A 20,069-nucleotide genomic window follows, 5' to 3' on the forward strand; every position below is an offset into this window, starting at 1 on the left:
AATTGACCAAGTCAAATGCAATATGCTGTGTCATGTGGTCAAAGGTCAGTTTTGAGTTTTGAAATGAGAGCATGTTTTGATATATATGCTTTACATATTCATGTCTGTTGGTGCTTACGTAGTGATGGTAACTCACTATAATGGTCCTTTTAATAACCTGGAGGGTCTGGAGAGATGGCTCAGTTTGTAAGGGCATTGGCTGTCCTCAAAGAGGGTCAGGGTTTCAGTTCCCTGCCCTGGGCTACTCACAACTACTATAACTCCAATTCGAGGGGGAGCGTAACACACTTCAAGTGGCCTCTATGCGCACCTACATACACTCAGGCACACATATACACACAAGCACATAAAGTAATAAAAATATACAGGAACTGGGCCTGATAGCATAGATATTGCTACAGATCTGTGGCTTGGATCTGTAGGCCTGGCATTTCCTTATGTATTAGACGCGTTACATCATCTGAGTACAGCCAGGTCCTGGGGCCTTTCCTAAACTCACCAGTGACTCCAGGAGGCAGCGAATGAGAATGCTAAACCATATAAGGTCATGATTATCACCATGGCACAGTCAGGGTATTTCCTTTTCCCATTCAGAACACACGGTTACCACCCGGTGCATGTGTGTCTTCAGTGGTATCTTGCTTTCTGAGGATGGTTTTGATTCTACTGTGAGTGGACATCAGCTTTCAAGAGTTCAGGTTAAGGCTTTATGGAGCAAAGGTATTCATTCCATAGTGTAATTTTCTCTGGAGCCTCATGCCTCCAGCATCTTTTCTTATCAAAGGTAAGAGCATTGGTCCAGTAGAAAACTACTGAACTTTATCTGCTGTTATCTTTGTAACACAATAGTAAACACATTTCTCATGTTAAAATATTTCTTAAGCGTTAAAGAGCGCTCAGAGAGAAACTGATGGGGAGTAACTCGTTCCCTAGCTTTCTTCTCTCTGGCCTTTCAAGGCTCAACATTTTCAGTTCAGCGCTAGAAATAACACATAAGATATACGATCTGAGTCTTGAAACTGACTATGTTGGCATCAGTATTAAATATGCTGGAAGTAGAAGCTCCTGGCGAACTGGGAGCCCCTTAGCAAATCCTACTCTATCTTTTGAGCCATCTCTTGTTTGTGAGCCGTGCTACTTAGAGATGGTGCAGGAAGGAAGGAAGCAAGCTAAAACTACTAGCAGTGATTTCTATTTTTAAGTAATAAGGACGGTTTCATAGAAATAGAAAACTGTGTGCTTTTTCTACATCTTTTGACTGCTCTTCTCTTTTTGACAAACTTTGAACAAAGACTCTACATATGTCTTTTTTAAAGTCAACAGTCCCATGCCAGTCAACTCCTCTCTCTCTGCTCTCCCATCCTACTTTAGCTGTCCTTTCTGTAAATCTCATGACCTTGCTTTTTCTGTAGATATAACAACTAGAAATGTTTTCATAGTGTGCATCCGATCATGGCAGCCGTTAATGGTTTCATCACACTTAGAATAAAATGCAAACTCTTCTTCCCCAACTCATAGTGCCTCAAAACATTGCCCGGCATCCGCTCTACTGACCCAGCCACGTCTATGCTCTGGTTACCCTCAGTTTTGATTAACTCACTCATCCACAAAGTGACTTTGCGTTTGCTACTCCATCTTCCAAGATGGCTTTCTCTGGGATGCCAACCGTTTTGCTTCCTCTTAAAGATCACTTTCATTAAGAGGTTCTTTTTATGATTACAGTCCATGCAAACTGCAGCCACTGTCAATTCATTCTGCTTTGTTCCTACTTATTATTTTGCGTGACAAGTACTTACCGAGGCCTATGTGATAGAGGAAAGTGTAGGTGTTTGCTCTTTATAGAGCGTTGCTGGTATCTAAGGGGATATCTCAGGCACCACCGTCCAGCACTACCTCCCAATCCCGTACTGCCCAGGAAGCAGGAGACTCATGAGTTCAGTTTTGTTCTATTCCTGCTGGAATTGGAGCATAGTAGCCCACTCTTCCTCTCATTTTCACTACTTGCTTCAGGAAGATTACCTTCGCCCATGGGGAGTGGTAAGAAGAACACACAGAAAAACGCTTCAAAGATCTAGTCCATAAGATCTATTGGGCGTGTTCGTAAGTCACATGAACCTACATTTTGCATTTATTTCCTCATGTGTGGGATGGGACTGTTTCAGAAGGCTCTTGACTAAACTGAGAACTTGATAAATCAAACACCACTCAAAAGTTACCTGGCTTCTAATAACACGAATAATTCCCAGTTCCATTCTCGGGTACCTGAGTTCTGAAGTTAACCCTTCTAATGGAATGTATTTATATATTTTTCAAAGAAAGTGCATCCTTTCATCCTTCCTCCCACAGGAGAGTCTTTCTTTCCTATTCCTCTCCTTTGGGGAGATACATCTTTCTTTCTCAGTCTGTAAATTGAGGTGATCTGGTGACTTTTTCTGTACTGTCGGAAGATACTGTTTCCCACTTGTTTGCTAGGCTATCACCTAAACTCAGGGCTCCACCTCAGACCTCCTTTTTGTTGTCCTCTGAGCTTTTCAACTCACCCCTCGGTCCTTCCATTTCAATCTAATTATCACTCGTACACTATTTAACCCACGTATGTCTTTGTATGTCTTTCTCTTATTCAGAACCACTGAGAGATGCCACCTCATCACCCACACCATATATTTAAAATCCAGTAACGGATCACCCGGTGTACCCCATGATGTGGGCCCATCATTTCTCTTCTGGGGTCCCGGATGCCTTGCTGTACGACCCACCTGCCTCTGTGTATTTGTTCACACCATTTCATCTGTCTAAGCTTCTCTATTGTCTTTGTTATAGGTCTGCTTCCTGTTCAGGGTCCGGCACCTTCCCTATTCCACAGAAACACCTATTCTTTATTTGCATTTCTGTTTCTAATCCTGCCTTCCGTTTTGTTACCTGTTTGCATTTGTGCGCCTCCTAAGAGCTCTTCCCACAGTGAAAACCCACTGTTTACTGTTAGCATGAGTAGCAGAGCTTTCCTTCTATAGTGCCCTTTTCACAAAGGTAAAGCAGCATCCCTCCTCTTACCCAGAGGAAAGTGTAAATATGCCCCAGGTAAAGCAGACCTCGCCTCATTTACTCTAAGGGGAACTAGATATAATTTTCAAAGGACTTGATTCAGCTTTATTACATTACATAGGTTATTACTTAGCTCAATAAAAACCACTGGCATTTATAACATTTTTATCCTAGCAGCTGGCTAATAACAAAACAACAACCCACTTAAGGAGCACTGATGGTTCTCGAGGCTGGCCCTGGCCTTGGGGAACTCGCTTCCTGGGATCCCTGAAGAGGGGTGGGACTCTTATCACAGAGCAGGATCCTGAGTAAGGTTTTGCCTCCTGTGGTTTTATGTTAATGGCTCCTCCTGTCTCTCCACAGTACTTCGGAACGTTACTCGTCATCTTCTGTGTAGAACTGGCTTGTGGTGTGTGGACATATGAACAGGAGGTTATGGTGAGTGCCCAGTGGGACAGAATCAAAGTATAGAGCAACATCCAGGCTTTCCAGTCAGACCCTGCAGAGTGACTGTGGCACATGGTTTTTACTCTGTATGATCACATTACACAATAAGGGTGAACATTCCTGATACTTTTGAAAAATCACACACACACATACACACATATGTATATATTTCTAAAGCATTTTCAAGTCATAATTTAAAATCTTGGGTACTGCGATAAATCTTTAATTCCATAGATTTCTTTCTTTCTTTCTTTCTTTCTTTCTTTCTTTCTTTCTTTTTTTTTTTTTAATGTGGGCATCGTGGACTAGTCTAAGATAATTGCACCAACTTCTGAGTTCATAATGAGGACGATTAGCATGTGCTTGCTGGAGAGTGCTACAGGGCCTGATTTAAGCCCAGCCCTTGCTGACCACAGTGGAAAGCAGTGAGGAGAAAGCTCACATCTCCTGTTTGCAACAAGCTGGACCTCATGGCACTTTAAGAATGCATTGGAAGAGTTACCTTGTGCTTGCTTTGCTGTAAAGCCTCACAGCTTGAGATCTGGCTGTTGAGAACAGCAGTTCAGCATTTCTCCCTCTTCTTCCAGACACTGAAGTCACTAAGGAACCTTCCTAGTTTCCTTAGAACGAAAGAGGAGTTTTCCAGCTTTTTTTTTCCTTTTTTTACATCAGTTGTTTTGTCCCTTGTCCTCTACTCTCTAACGCACCCCACCCCCACCCTGGCCCTGGCTGGTGCTTAACTTGCCTGCTTCGGTGGTGAAGTTAGCACAGTCCTTCCCAGTGTAGAATAGGGTTTCTTCGCTTGTCTGTGAATGCTGGCTGGAGTGAGGCCTCACAGCTGATTCTGTTTCCACAAAAAGGTGCTTTCCTAAGTTTTGCCCTTGGGCCTTCTGGGGAGGTTTGGAAGGTGATACTTAATCACGTGCATTACGACAAGCTGTGCTCTATTAAAATGGAGAAAAAAGACAGGGCCTGGGGACCTGATGAGTTCCTGGTGAATTTTAAACACTTAAAAATTCAAGACATCGAAAGAGAGGGTGACGATTTTTGTCTCTGTTTCAGAGATGAGCAGAACATTAGGCATTTGGGTAAGAAAACTGAAGTAATGTCTGATGTCGCTACAGTGATTGACGATTCTGTGGTGAATCTGTAGCGTGCTGTGACTATGGATATTCAGGGGCTACCGCAGACGAATGTCGTCTCTGCGTGCTGCCTTTTACCTGTGCTTCAGCATACCTGTGCAGGCCACCGTGCTAGTCTCTGTGGCTCTGGGCTGAAACTCATGACTCCAACTATGAGGCCCTATGGGAAGAAGACAGAATCCATGGGAAGTTGAAGAGTCAGGGAAAGTCCCACGTAGCTCAATATGAAATGGAGAATGTCCTGGCGGGGGGCGGGGGGGAGGGACGGGGGACCTCCCATGAAGATTGACATTGAGTTGCTTTCCTTTCAGTCATGTTTTCACGTTATCCCTAGAAACTTTGTATGTTAGAAAAATTTAAAAAGTAGTAGTGCTCCAGATTTTTGTTTTAGCATAAGGAGATTCATCCTGTTTTCAGTTTTCACTAATGACCTAAATCCCTGACATGGTTGTATTCTATTTGGTTGTTAAAATATTTTTAGAAATGAGTGCGTTTCTATGGATTCATTCATTTATTTACTTTAGAGACAGGCTCTTACTTTGCAGCTCATGCTTGCCTGGAACTCACTACGGAATGCAGGCTGTCCTCAAAGTCATGACAGTCCTCCTGCCTCAACCATCTAAGTGTTACAGGATTGTTGTGAGGCATCATATCCCATGATTTCTATGCATTTTCTAAGTGGACTGTGAAGTGTATGCCGTACTGATATGTGACCAATATGGATAGAACTGTAGGGAGTGTTTGGAGGGGGCACTTTGATTCTAAGAAGCGTAAGAAACCAGAGGAACTTATATTTGCTTGGACCCTGTCAATGGCTTCAGCTCCTGGGGCATAAATGAACGCACACTGCCATTTCAGTCCTGGGCACATGGCGTCATTGTTTTGCTTGTGTAAATCTTCCCCATGACCTCACCAGGAGCGAGGAAGGAAGGGCTGTTTAAAAGCGAGATGTGGAAAGCAGCCTTGCAGAAAAAGAAAAGTCTGCGCCACAGTTTTTATTGCTTCAGCAGTAGTAACAATGTAAGAGAAAAGTGCCATTAAAGTTTATTATCTGCCAAATTTCGCAGACTCCAACCTTTGTATAGAATGGGCTTTGTGCTCTGAGCTGGTTCATGCAAGCAAGCCGTTCACTGTGTGTTCTGCCTCATGGCTGGAGCCCAATATGTGGAGCCAGGACCTCAATGGGCCTCTGTTTTCTTGCCACATTTGGTTTCAGATTGATGGTGGCCTCAGTGAAGAAACAGCCAGTGTTTATTTTGGAAAGCAAAAATTTAGAAAAAAAGTATTCTATTAACTAAGTCAAGAGGCTTGACATCTGTCCATTCCCTCATTATTTTTATTGTTTCTGTGTGCTCACCTCCTCCAATACTCCAGTTTAAAATATCTGTCTGTAATATTAACTGTTTCAGATGATATATTTCTTGAGAATTTATTTTACTTCCATTCACTTTATGCCCTAATGGATATGAGATAATAATAATTTATAGTGGGTAGCTTGAACTTTGGCTAGTTTTCTGAATGTTATTAAGCCATATGGATAGAATGCATACCCAACCAACTTGCTATTTTTTCAATTATGTGTTTCCAAGGGATTAGTAAAAAAAAGAACATACAACATACAACAACATACAAAAGAAACCAAATTGAAGAATTTCTGTGGCCAAGAAAGTTTAAACTCACTTCTATTGATATTACTATTTTTTTTTTCGGAGATAGCTCTGACTGTCCTGGAGCTTGCCTTGTAGACCAGGCTGGCCTTGAACTTACAGAGATGCACCTGTATCTGCCTCTCAGCTACTATGACTATTATCTTAATTTTAACTTAGTAACATGTATGTACATATATGTACACCGTGTGCATATGTGCTCACAGTGTCTACAAGTGCATGCACACATGCTCAGGTGTGGACATCAGAGGAGAACCGATTCACCGAGGGGACCTCCATGCATTATTCCTTTGAGACAGCATCTCTCATTGAATCTGGAGGGAGGTTGGCATTTTCTGCTTGTTGGTACCCTTAAGCTCCAGTGATCCTTCAGTATCTGCCTTTCTTCTGACCTCCTGAAGTAATGGGATGTGCATGTACATGTGGTCATAGCCAGCCTTTTCCATGGTGGAGAGCTGAGCTCAGGTCTTCATGCTGTGCATTGGACACTCTTATGCACTGTGCCATCTTCTCAGCCTAATTTTAGTAAGGTTTCCAAATTACCCTAGTCTTAGGCTTTTGAGGCTTATACATACACCTCCCCTTTCTGTATCCTGGTTTTCAATCCCCATGTCAGCTTCAAGGACGTCGGGCTCACTTTCCCGAGATGAGTCTATAAGCAAGTATACACCGAAATAACATTTTTCAGCTTTAACACAATCTTTATGCGTGTGGTGTGTGTGTTGTTGGTGTGCTTCGGGTTGTAGATTTGCATATGGGGAGTGAGCTTTTGCCTGGCTAGTTGTGCTTGTGTGTTGACAGTTTGCTTTTTTTTATATCTCCAGGTGCCAGTACAGTGGTCAGATATGGTTACTCTGAAAGCCAGAATGACAAATTATGGTTTACCCAGGTATAGATGGCTTACGCACGCTTGGAATTATTTTCAGAGAGAGGTAAGTGCTGCTACTCCTGGGGGTAGAAAGTGTTGAGTAAGTGGCAAGCTGTCAAAACAGGTGTTCAAAGCGTTTGTTTTGATCGTTTTTTTTTTCCTGCACTGAAAACCGAAGCCTGTGCAGCAGTCATCACTGGCGCAGTTTTCCCCCAGCATGCCTCAAGTCACTCCAGACTTGTCTTTCATCTCACATACAACCTTTTCATCTTTATTTCTTCTGGTCCACATGCGTCTGTTTAGAAGTTGTTTTGCTGAACTACTCTGAAGTTTCTCATTCATGAGTTTTTTTATTAAATATCCGAGGTTTTATGTAGACATTTCTCTTATGATAATCTACTTTTAGCATTGCCTATGCTTTAAACGTTATTTCAACATTTTGTAAGGTTGCTTCCATTCGGGAATTTAGCATGGACACTATGGGCCTGCCTTTCTAGTCAAGATGTCCTCGATTCAACTCCCAGATCTGCTACTTACCATCAGTTCACTTGACTCTGTGAGCCTCAGTTTCCCCGTTGATGAAGTAGGAACACTACAGGCACTTGCCTCATGGGGTGTCAGAACAGCATCATCTTGATCGCACTTAGCTTAAGCTTTTTAACAGTACTATTACAACACATAACTTTGCTCCCAAACTGTTTTGCATTTCATCCAAGTATCTCAAAGGCGAACTGTTTTCTAGATGTTTAAAGTCCAATGATTTGAGGTTAACCATTGATTTTTGCTTCAAACCAGCTCTCCTAAGCATTTTCCTTGTGACTGGAGTAGCATTAGTAAAAGACGAAGTATCTCAGTTTGCTTTCCTTTCTCTTGCTGTGGACTGTGAAGCGTTTGAAAGTGAGTGTCTTTCTGGACAGGCAGCAAGTCTCTGTCTTCCCTGTCTATGCCTGAGACTGAGGGTCAAGCGTAGTGTCACAATTGTTGAGATGGTGAAGTTATCAATGTCACACAGATTTCCTGTTATTTCATTGCTTCCTGACTTTGTTTGTTTGTCGCACAATTGCACTAAAGACAACACGATGAGGAGGCATGTGAAGTGCTGGGGCCTTTGTAGTGAGCCCTGCCTCTGGGAGAGCTCCCAGAATCTTTATTTTCTGGAGCTGATGGTACAACTGGGATGGCCCAGGCTGATCAATAGTGGTCTTGTTTTCCTCACGATGGGGCTCCTCCCCCTTGCAGACACTTTACAAGTACTGCAAATGCTCCACGTGGTTTCACTTGATGTTTGTTCTCTTTTATCCCACAATGTTGGTTTGCAGGAAGAGTGCGGAGTCCATCAAAATATCTGGAAGACTTTCAAATCCCTTTCTATTAGTCTCACAGGGCCGCCATAGTTCAGTGTCATACAGGAGGATGCTCAGGGTAAGCACTTGTTCACTATTGTGGAGGCCAATATTAGTGTCTTGGGAAGCCTCGCCCCTTGGCTTGCTGATGGCTTTCTCCCCATGTCTCCTCATTGCCTTGTCTTCTTATGTGCCCATGCGTAATTTCCCCCTTTCTATAGGGATGTTATTCATACATGATTAAGACTCATGATGGTGACCTTATTTTAAATGAATCCTCTAGTGGCTCTCTCACCATAAACAGTCTCATTCTGGGGTGCAGGCACTAGGATGTTAACATATACATTTAAAAGAGGAGAGACAACTCAGCCTAGGATAGTTTTCTTCCACAATAAATCAGCCTTTGGAACCCCTCATTTGCTGATATCTTGTGCATGCACCGCATCTTGTATAATTCTTAGTGACACTAATATCTCATTTTAATCACATTTTCAACATGGTGGTGGTATATCACAGGTGTTGATATACACCGACCTAAGACTTTGGAAAGTCACCTCACCCATCAAAAGCCTCAGTTTATTTACATGTAAAGTAGGGATTCTGTGGTATTTTCTAGGGCTTAACCGTATCAGCTTGGAGTAGAGCTGCCTCAAAATGAACATGTAGGCCTGACAGCTAGTGGCGGAGCTCAGACTTGTGCGGTAATAGTGGGTTCACCTTGAGGAGGTCTGGAAGGCCCCCATATGGAGACACTGTCCTCTGCATCTCTAGAAATGAGTGGAGACAGCTTTCTATGCATAAAGGGCCTTAAAGACACGGGCCTCAAAATGGGATAGTTTAAATTATTTAGAAATAGAGTATTTTATTCAAAGTATATGCTTTATTTTAAGGGTTCTTAATGCTTTGTGTTGGTCAGTGTGTGACGACAGGTTCGTCAGGCTGTGATGTTCGTTACTGAGGATGTGGTGTAGCTGTGGTATACACATGGTTTTAAAACAACACAGAAAATATTTTTTAAAGTTTCTCAAAACTCTTAGTATTAACAGCTTCCAGTGATAATCTTTCAAGGTACTTTTTGGGATGCCTTTTCCTATTTAATCATAAGCTCTTTAAATCATAAGCTGTTTAGGAAAGTGAGTGAAAAACGTACCAAGTACACTGAGCATTTTCCTTACTTGCTGTTGCATGAGGAATTAGGAATTCTTCCAAGTTGGTTGTGGTTAAGCTTTGAAATGGTGCTGGATTGTGATAGCGGATGATTCAGTGTTAATCTTGAGCACAGATTGGTCCTGCGCTATGTCATTTGCATAGCCATCACTCCTGGCAGGGTTCTTCTCCGTGACTGCCCATATCCCTTCCTTCTGACTACAGAAGGAAAAGCTTCTCTTTTATCCAAGGGCAAAGCTCTCCTGATCACAGTTACTTTTTCTGAATCCAGTCTAAGCATACCTTCAAGCCATGTTTCTAAGCCTTCATCAGAGTTTCTGATGATTTTTGGTGAAATACAACAAGAAATATGCCTTAGAGAAAGGCAAGCTCACTTTTCTTAAGTCCAGCTACAATCAAGCTAGGCATGCCATTATTTCTCTGAGATAATGATACAATATGGTAGCTTTTCAGGACCTCTACCCGTCGGATAAATATCACTCTACAGAGTTTTTGCTTTGGAGAAGGAACCTAAGGCTTCCCAGTTACCGTTGTGATGCCAGCTTTGGTCAACAAGTCTTTCCATAGTTTTTGTAGACACTTTCATCACAATAGTTGAATCTCTTGAGTATTTATACCAGTGAAAAGATACTAAGCAAAATGATTTGCTACGTTCTGCCAACTAGAAGATAATGATAAAAAGTTCAGCTATTGAATCTGTACGTCTGTGTGTGAGATCTTTCATCTTTGTTGTCATCTGCCAGACGTTCTGGAGTTCGGGAGTGAGACACGGATTCGCTCTCAGGAGGGGTGGTTGTCCCAGGTCATAACTGTTGCACTGTGGAGTGAGGACACAGATGTTCCTTTACCATGTGCCTGTCGTCAAGACACGATGCACACAAACCTGTAGCTGATAAGAGAGCTTGGCTCCAACTGTAGACACTTAAGTTAAACAGAAACCATTTTTGTGTAGTTTCTAAGTGTGAGCGGGTATTGTTTTTCAGTTTAAGTGTTGTGGCGTGGTGTACTTCACTGACTGGTTAGAAATGACAGAGATGGACTGGCCTCCAGACTCCTGCTGCGTTAAGGAGTTCCCAGGATGCTCCAAGCAAGCTCACCAGGAAGATCTCAGTGATCTTTACCAAGAGGTAAGACCATGTGTGTTCATCATCTCATGGACAAACATTTTCCAAAAGAACCTTAAATACTATGCTGATTAAAATTTCACCTTCTGTGTACCTCTTTAGGCCTTATTTTTTCTGATATAGGCAGCGTCAAGAAACAAAGTGAAAAAAAATAGTAATAGCCACATTTTAACAAATCAGATTGGGAAAGACCTAATTCTATCATTAATTGAATTTTATTTTATTATTTAAAAATGACCCTTCTCAGTAATTAGATTTTACACTCCAATGCCTAGAGCCAAATTGTCTTGTGTTCTCCTAGGGTTTCTCTTAGAAAGCATGGGCTTTGCTGTGCTTGGGCAGACTATTTTAGGGCCTTGCTGTAGGGGAAGGAAAACTCTCTTGAGAAAAATCTCGATTGCTGCTCTTCGGTTCCCCCTGCTGGTAATAACTGGTAATCTCTGTTTTGGTTTGCTCAAAGTTTTACTGGGTTAAAAAAAAATCTATCATTTTGTACATACTGTGTGTTCTTTTGGAGTTTAACAAAACCACCAGTTGCTCCTTCATAGGAGTTTGTATGTCCTTTCATCTTTAGTTGTCTCACAGTCAGTAACGGAATGCCATTGCCAAATTAAAACGTAAAGTTTAACTGTGGGGTGGCCTTAAGCGCTTAAGGACACTTACTGCTCTTACAGAGAACCTTCAGGTCACAGCACCCAGCTGGTGTCTAATAGCCACCTAGGATTCCAGTTCCAGGAGCTATGACACCCCTTGTGGCCTCCGCAGGCCCCGCACATGCATGTAACACCCTTTCTGACCTCCCCAGGCCCCGCACATGCATGTAACACCCCTTGTGGCCTCTGCAGGCCCCGCACGTGCATGTAACACCCCTTGTGGCCTCCCCAGGCCCCGCACGTGCATGTAACACCCCTTGTGGCCTCCGCAGGCCCCGCACGTGCATGTAACACCCCTTGTGGCCTCCCCAGGCCCCGCACGTGCATGTAACACCCCTTGTGGCCTCCGCAGGCCCCGCACGTGCATGTAACACCCCTTGTGCCCCGCCCCAGGCCCCGCACGTGCATGTAACACCCCTTGTGGCCTCCGCAGGCCCCGCACGTGCATGTTACACCCCTTGTGGCCTCTGCAGGCCCCGCATGTGCATGTAACACCCCTTCTGGCCTCCCCAGGCCCCGCACGTGCATGTAACACCCCTTCTGGCCTCCCCAGGCCCCGCATGTGCATATAACACCCCTTCTGGTCTCCCCAGGCCCGCACGTGCATGTAACACACAGGCCTACGAGCATCAATGAAAAAACTAAAATCTTACTGTAATACAGTAGCCACTGACTATGTGTGGTTATGTTCATTACATTAGATCAAGTACTTAAGTTAGAATTTTATTTCCTCAGTTTCGATAACTACATTTCTACCTGTGGACATGCAGTCAAGGAACAGTGCTGAGCTCCTTGAGCTTACTTTGAGCCTAACATAAATACTTGCATGTTTATAATACAGTGAGACTATGTATCTATGTATTATGTGTATCTATGATAAGGCTGTAATAATAAAACATCTGAGGGTGTGTGTGCATGCATGCGTGTGTGTGTGTGTGTGTGTGTGTGTGTGTGTGCTGTGTGGGGTGTTTGTGTGTGTGTGCGCACGCGTGTGTGCGCTCGCGCATTCTGTATTTATACAGGCAGGTACATTCCCTCACATGTGTGCATGTAGAGGCCAGAGGTTGACTTTGGTTGTCTTCCTCCATTGCTCAGCCTTGTTTTTGGAGACAGAGTCTCTCAAGCTTGCTGTCTTGCCTCACTGGCTGGCAAGCAAGCCCCTGGCATCTGCCTGTCTCTCCTACCCCATCACCGGGGCTACAGATGTGTGCCGCTGTGCCCAGCGTTTATGTGGGCGCTGGGGATTTGAACTCAGGTTCTAGTGTTCTCATAGCAGATAAATACTTTCCCTTCTGAGCCATCTATCCCACCTGCACCTTTTTAACAGGACTTTTTAACATTTATGCATTTATACACTTTAAGAGAATATATCCTCCCCCCAAATATCGCCCACTCATTTTTTTTAAAGGCTGCCTACCAAAGTCGGTTGTGGCGATGCACAGTTTATCCTGCATGCTGGATGGTTTGAATTAATCTGAACACAGTACTGCAAGCTGAGTGGCTTCAACCGCAGAAACGGTTTGCAGTTGCACAGAGAAGAAGTTCAAGGTCACTGCTCACTATGCTTGCCGGGATCGTGTCAGCTCCTTCCAAAGGGTGCATTGCCTGCCTCTCCTCCGGCTTCAGGTCCTGCAGAATTGTCTTCCTGCTCTGTGTTTTTCTCCTCACACGATATTTTCCCACGTGTGTTTTTGTCTCCAAATTTCCCCAGAAAGGTCACCCTGGAGCCCACCGTTCTGCAGTCTGGGTTCATCATCACTTCATTACACCTTCAACAACCCGTTTGTCATAAAATCACATCCTGAGCCGTGAAAAGAAGAGATTACTCATAAATTTTACCAGGGCACAGCCGAACCCGTAGCCAGAATTGTAGAACCAACTGAATCACTCAGCTTGTTTATTTTAAAAGACAAATAAAATATGCATTGTGATCATCCACATTACCGAAAAGTATGATGTTTGGCTTTTAGTATTTTGAAAATGTTATGATTAGATGTATTTGGCTTCAGTGACATGAAGGATGCATCAGATACAGTTAACTGAGCAAGAGATCTTTGAGTCAGTGTTTCCAGGGCCCTCAGTGATTGTGCTCAGGTGAAAGTCGACAGCTCTGTTATCTAACGGATAGTGTAGAACATGAGGAAGTGCAGCCAAGCCATGTCCTTTTCTATGCTACGGAACACAGAGCTCAATATTTCTGAGAGTGTTAAATAGAAACTACTGCAGGGATTTAATTACATTATAACTCACTGCAGTATAAATATAGATATAGACATGTGAGTTGAATCTTATCAACACTTCTAGTGTAAATTTTTCTCATTGTTTGCTTATAAGCAACAGCAAGTCAATATTGAGAGTGACTGGGCTCCCCCACAGTGGGGTAGCTTCAGCCTTGGTGCTGATGATTTGTCACAGCCATGGCTGAGACCATGCGAACATGGCACCATTGTACAGCTCTTCAGAGTACGCATGTGGATAATCTCTTGTCATTTTCACTTACTTAGCTGGAAATTATTTATTTTCATATTTGCTCTTATTTTCTCCTTATAAAACTAATTTTTCTTCCCAGAGTGGCTTAGACTGAGTTGCTGGTGCTTCTTAATGGGTTCTTTCTTTGATGGTTTCTTTTTAGGATGTCTGATGGAAAGATTGGAGGAAGCCATATCTTTGTACAAACTGGTAGCCAACATTAATTTAAATATTTTCATATTTTATTTGGAAGACTTCCAGCAGTCAGCTGATTCAGGCAGTTATACATTTGTTTCAGACACACATTCTGGTTAGGTTGGTTGTATCAGAACAATCTGCTTCTGCATTTTGCAGTTCGCAACTGATGCTGGTCTTAGTAGAGGTAACAGTCCACAGCTGTATGCATAACTGACTTTCAAGTGTGGATCCCTTCGTAGCTCTGTGGTTCAAGTACATCTTTCTGAGATCATCCAGTTACAAAATGAGTGTTTAAACGTAGAAGTGAGGGATTGAGAGCTGGGGGATCTGAGAGGATTCTTGTGAAGTTGAGAACTAAGGGAACTTTTTTATGCCTTCAAATGTCTCAAAGTTCCCATTTCAGAACAGGAACAAAGCACACAGGCTCCAGGGGCCAGAAGTTACAGAAAGGAAAATTTGCATCAATGGAAGGAAGGCCTTGCTCATCAAAATCTGTCCAGTCATGGGACAGGTTATCTTATAAGATAGTGTCTCATTGCTAAAACTATTAAAGTCAAGGTCCGGTAGCTACGTCACTGGGTGCTGTAGTAATGGGCTTTTCAATTAGGAGTGAATCTGTGCTAGAACAGGCTTCAAGGTCCCCTTCATCTCCCATGTGCGCTAAGCTCAGGGATAACTACTGGCTTTCTTCCTGCACTCTTTCTCCAGAAGTCTGAAATCAGGGAAATAAATCATTCTCAACCATCTGGTGGCCTGCCTGGTTCCCTGACCCAATAATACTTTATGACACATTTTGAAACCTGTGAAAAATGATAGAGCAGAAATATAGCAACAACTGCACATTTTCGAAATACCCTCACCGGAGGTGCAGTTAGGTTGGGCACACCAATCCTTGAATGTCCATAATAATTGACATATACACTTGAATAACATTTAGGCTTAATAATTACATCTGTAACTATCTCTGACTCTTTGAATTTGCATATTCATTTACTCAACATACTCTATAATTGTCTTGAGTTCCATGTACTATACAGAATGCTGTAGGCAAAATTCTCCTGATAGCTTAAAGGGTAATAACATAGTCATTTAGCAATGATGAGGAAAAGATGATTACAAAAGAAAAAAGCAGGTTGTAGTAAACACTTTGAAGACTTTGAACTCAGTAATAGGGTGAGACTTTCTTGGTGAGGGAGCGTCTTTAGATAGGACAAGGCTATCTTACAAGGTAGAATTTTAACTGAAACCAATTGGTGACAAGGATCCGGCTGTGCAAAGTATGTGAAAAGTGTATTCAGCTTAGGGCACTGCAAGCACCATGGTTCAGGTGGCCTGGGCCAATTCTCATGGTTTCGTGGAACCCCATTCTTGGCAAGTGTCTGCACAACTGTATCTTCAAACTCAGGATGTCAGACTTGGCCTCAGCTGAGCTGTAAATTCCAAGTTGGAGTTGGTGAAATTCAGTGTGCTGCACTTCTCTCTCTCATCACAAATGCACAATTTCAGGCTCGGCCTGGAGAAGACAAGACGGAATGTTGGAGAAAATACATGAAGGGTGTTTGAAAGTTTCCTATAGCAGGGATCCCAGACCTGCTGCCCGTGGGTGTGGGCTTTGCTCGGAAGAATTGAAAGTTACACCATCAAATGCATTTTCAGTAGTTTGTGTGTGCATTTTGATCATGAGCAGAAGCTATAGCTTTAATCAGTTCTTCGGGGGTCTTTGCTTGGGAGAATAGCTAAAGTTTTTTTTTTTATATATCAGATGAGAAATGAAGCAGAAACAGGTCCTTCTAGGGAAGCCAAAGGCTCCTGTGTACTACCTCAAGAAAAATAGATGAAGGTAACCAGGCTCATAGCAACCCTTCTCCAAATGGACCCACTCAAAATATAAAGCAAAGAGGTACAGAAGGCCAAGCAAAACACATGTCTAGAGGCAGGTTTCTTTGTTTTGTAGTTAAGAGTGATGACTGCTAAAATATATTGACTACCTCTTAAGAAAAGTAATATCCTCAGGGCTGTATGTAAGAGGAGGACAGAGTGAGAGCCTTCACATTGCTGGGTGCCTTTGGGACATTTTTCCTTTAAACCCTTAAGATTTCTATATTTCATGTGTTGGGTGTGAATCTAAACAATCTGTAATGTTCTTTCAAGCAAATATGTTTTTCTTAAAGATTTATTTATTTATTATATATACACAGTGTTTTGCCTGCATGCACACCAGAAGGGGGCACCAGATTGCATAGATGGGTTATAAGCCACCATGTGGTTGCTGGGAATCGAACTCAGGACCTTCGGAAGAGCAGCTGGTGTTGCTATAAACCATGTATGACTTTTTAGACAGTGCTTCTCGACCTGTGGGCCAGGATCCCATTAGGGGTTGAACGACCTTTTCAACAGGGGTCACATATCAGATATCCAGGTTATAATTCGTAGCATTAGCAAAATAACAATTATGAAGTTTTATTGCTGGGGGGGTCACTACAACATGAGGAACTATATTAAAGGGTCACAGCATTAGGAAGGTTGAGAACCAGCACTTCAGATTGTAGTTTATTTCTTTTTCCACTACCACGTATGAATAAAGGAAGTCAGAAAGGGCAGCAAGTGTACAAGTGAAGGGATGTCCCCTTTATCTTCAGGGCATAGTGACTTTGGATGATGACTAGTGTGTATAGATCTTCAAATGCAACATGGACTGGGGACAAGGGCTGGGGACTTAGTTAAGGAGCAGGTGAGCAGCACCGAATGGAAAGTTACTACAAGGAAGCCTTAGGCGCAAGGGGAGAGTTAAGCTAATAGGAGCCAATAGAAATCTCGGTGACAGCCGGCCAACGTGATCAACATTTTCTCAAGGGGGTGTGGGATGGAGGATGCGATATGAAGAATTGTGAACTCTGGGTAACTCAGCAGCAGAATTACTGCTAAAGCGGCTACGTACCGATAGACATGGAGTAGTTGAACTAAAAACGACCTAGAATTTGGTCACCAATATTGTTTGAAGTCGCTCTCCTTAGAGTTTTGTGCGCTGTGTGGTCTGGGCACAGTCGGTTCATGCTCTCTACCCTGATTGAGACGCCGTGTTGTTCTGCTCTTGCCCATCCCTTTCGCATATTTCTGTACCCAAAGAATAACCAGCACACATGCTCTCTTTCCTTTTCCTGAGCACCTGCTCAGCCCTCAGCACTGTTTGCTAATACCCTTCTCTGATTAGCATCTTTGACCAGTTCTAACAGTTAGTGTTCGTTGTGTACGGAAACATTTTCACCTAGCATTTCTGAGCTGGGGTGGAAGTATGACAAAGTGTTATGGGCGCAAAATGCTACGGTGGGAAATAAGCATGGCCTTTCCCAAAGCTTCACTTACTGACAGGGCCGGCGGATTTTCAACCAGGTCACCCTATTCTTTGTTTGTATGGGGTTCTCCTCAGGACCAAGAAGATCTTCACACACGTTACAGACAGGAAATCGGGAGTGAGAATTATAGAGAACGACAAGGAGCTGGGAGGAGAAGGAGTTTAGACCTTCAGGCGAGTTGGCCAAGTCACTAACAGAATAGCCTGAAAGGGGTCTAGAAAATACAGTAAGGATTAGGTCCTCTTGAAGCAGGGTACAAAAAGGAGCTGATATGGAATAGGCAATCCTTAGTTGCCATCGTCTTTATGCTCCAGATACGCAGCGAGAGGGACATCTAGCAGTGGTGGCATCTCATGGGCCTTTCCATCTTAAAGGGTAAGTAGGTGTTATCCAAGCGAAGAAAGCATTTGATTGGCAGGTGGCAGAAAAGGCCCTTTCCAGCTAAGGCATGGTCCAAAGTTAGAGCTGACAGCAACAGAAGAGAATCGCCCCGTCTGCGTGACGCACAGAGCAGGGGCTGGTTATGAATAGCCCTGTATACTCTGCTAACACACAGATTTTACAGGCGTCTGTAATTGCCGAGTCAAAAGGCAAGCGTGCTCACAGACTTGAGGCATTCCTAATGAAAGGAAGGCTTATTACAAAGTAGTCATGGGATGCTGATTTATTAATAATGAATCTCCGTGGCCAGATAAACACACAGGGAACCCCCTGCCCAGATGGTGAGCGACGGGAAGCTTTTCAAGCACAGTGGTTATTTAGATGGAATTTCCCCCATGAAGTTCCTTTCTCGGGGGTTCTTTATACAAACTCAGAGATCTTCCCTCCTGCCTTTCCCGTGCCTTCATTATCTCCCTCTAAATTGCCAGCAGGATCAGGTTAACTGTGGCTTGGGGTCTTGCCTGCTTTATCAAAGCCCCTGCAGGACCAGTTTGGGTGGTTTGTTGGGGCCCAGGAGCGAGCAGGCTTTTATCTTCAGCCTTTGCTTGATCTAATCTCGCCTGGAAAGGCTCTGACAGTTTTGCGGCAGGTATACAAATGCATTGTTCTTTCAGTTGAGAGCTTCCTGTTCCTAATTCACTGTTCAGAACGATCACTTTCCTCCTCTGCTTGTGTTAACAGAGACCAGCAATGTTTGCCTGCAGAATGTACTGCCATAAAAGGCCTTTATAGGATTTTGGCCCGAGAAAGTATGTTACGTAGCAATTACTGTGTGTGTGTGTGTGTGTGTGTGTGTGTGTGTGTGTGTGTGTGTGTGTGTGTGTTAAATCATAATGCTAGTGCTATAAAGAATGGGATGATGAGGCAGGGGATGAAGGTGGGGATCCAGGCTTGAGGTGTAAAACTTGGGTAGGAGACTGGTTGGTAATTCATGTGCTTATAAGGGCTGGGGTTCAATTTGTGGCATCGAAAATGAGGTGGAGGGAACAAGTGTGGAAAAGGCACTTAAAATCAAGAAAAAAAAAATCAGGCTGTGGGGCATGGCAGTGAAGCTGCAAGCATGCTGTCTTTGATTTGGATCCTGGAGACAAGAAGCCTGTACTAAGAGGTTGGGAGCGAGTAGATTTTAAAAAAAATATTTATTTATTTATTAATATATTTTATTAATGTATTCATATTACATCTAAATTGTTATCCCATCCCTTGTATCCTCCCATTTCTCCCTCCCTCCCATTTTCCCCTTATTCCCCTCCCCTATGACTGTGACTGAAGGGGATCTCCTCCCCCTGTATATGCTCATAGGGTATCAAGTCTCTTCTTGGTAGCCTGCTGTCCTTCCTCTGAGTGCCACTAGGCCTCCCCATCCAGGGGACGTGGTCAAATGTGAGCTGCCTTAAAGGCTATGGTACAGGTGTTTCAGAAATCCAGGCGGCAGTACGGAGCTCAGGAGGCAGAACTTGGCCGTGTGGGCTCCGTGTGTGCCAATTAAAGAAGGGTGGGTACAGTGGCTTGGATGGGAGTTTGTTTCTCGGTCCTAGACAGGCCCACGAGTTTGGGCTGCTAGTCAGCTCCAAACCTCAGATTTGTTCAGGGACCAATGGGGATTTAACCTTTCCTCGTTAGGGACCTGTCTTTCAGAGTTACTCCTGCTTTTCCTGAGGGTCCTGGGCAGAAGAAGAGTGTGGAATGGGAGCTTTTCCTGTTGCAGGAAGGGCTGTATGCATGCTATGTTTTGACTTTGCTTAGTTAAGGGTTGAAAGCTACATGGAAGGCAAAGGTCGACACTGTTTCCTCACCCACCCCTAGGGGCATGACTCACACTGTGGAAAGACAGCTTAATATTTAACTCAAAAGGATGTTTACAGCAAACAGTGCCTTGAGAAATGAAAATCCAGACACTTGGGGGAAACTGCTACCTTAAATGTAATGAATGAAGTGTGTCTACGTGGAGAACCGTGTCAAGACAATAGGAATGTGAGCTGGTGACGACCAACCGGCGATAGGGGCACGTCAGCAGGACCGGCTTCAGGGCCACCTTTCCTTTGTCTGTTCATCACATTCTCTGTCCCCTCAGTGTAGAGCTGGACACTTGTCACTGGATTTCCAGGAGGAGGAGGAGGAGATGAGAAAATTAGTTCTTAGCTTTTATAGCTTG

At 43.5% G+C, this 20,069-nt stretch overlaps 1 protein-coding gene across 3 annotated transcripts in view; it reads left to right on the forward strand.

Moving 5' to 3' along the window:
* The window catches only part of TSPAN12 (tetraspanin 12), a 66,291-nt gene that overhangs the window by 32,374 nt on the left and 13,848 nt on the right, over positions 1–20,069 (forward strand). For all 3 annotated transcript variants that reach the window (XM_084786058.1, XM_084786057.1, XM_084786059.1), the window contains 3 exons: positions 3,406–3,480; positions 7,123–7,230; positions 10,660–10,803. In XM_084786058.1, the coding sequence (XP_084642184.1) occupies positions 3,406–3,480; positions 7,123–7,230; positions 10,660–10,803 (327 nt within the window). The remainder of the gene's footprint in view (positions 1–3,405; positions 3,481–7,122; positions 7,231–10,659; positions 10,804–20,069) is intronic.

This window comes from Acomys minous (genome assembly GCF_964271855.1).
Source record: "Acomys minous genome assembly, chromosome: 6".
Lineage (NCBI taxonomy): Eukaryota > Metazoa > Chordata > Mammalia > Rodentia > Muridae > Acomys > Acomys minous.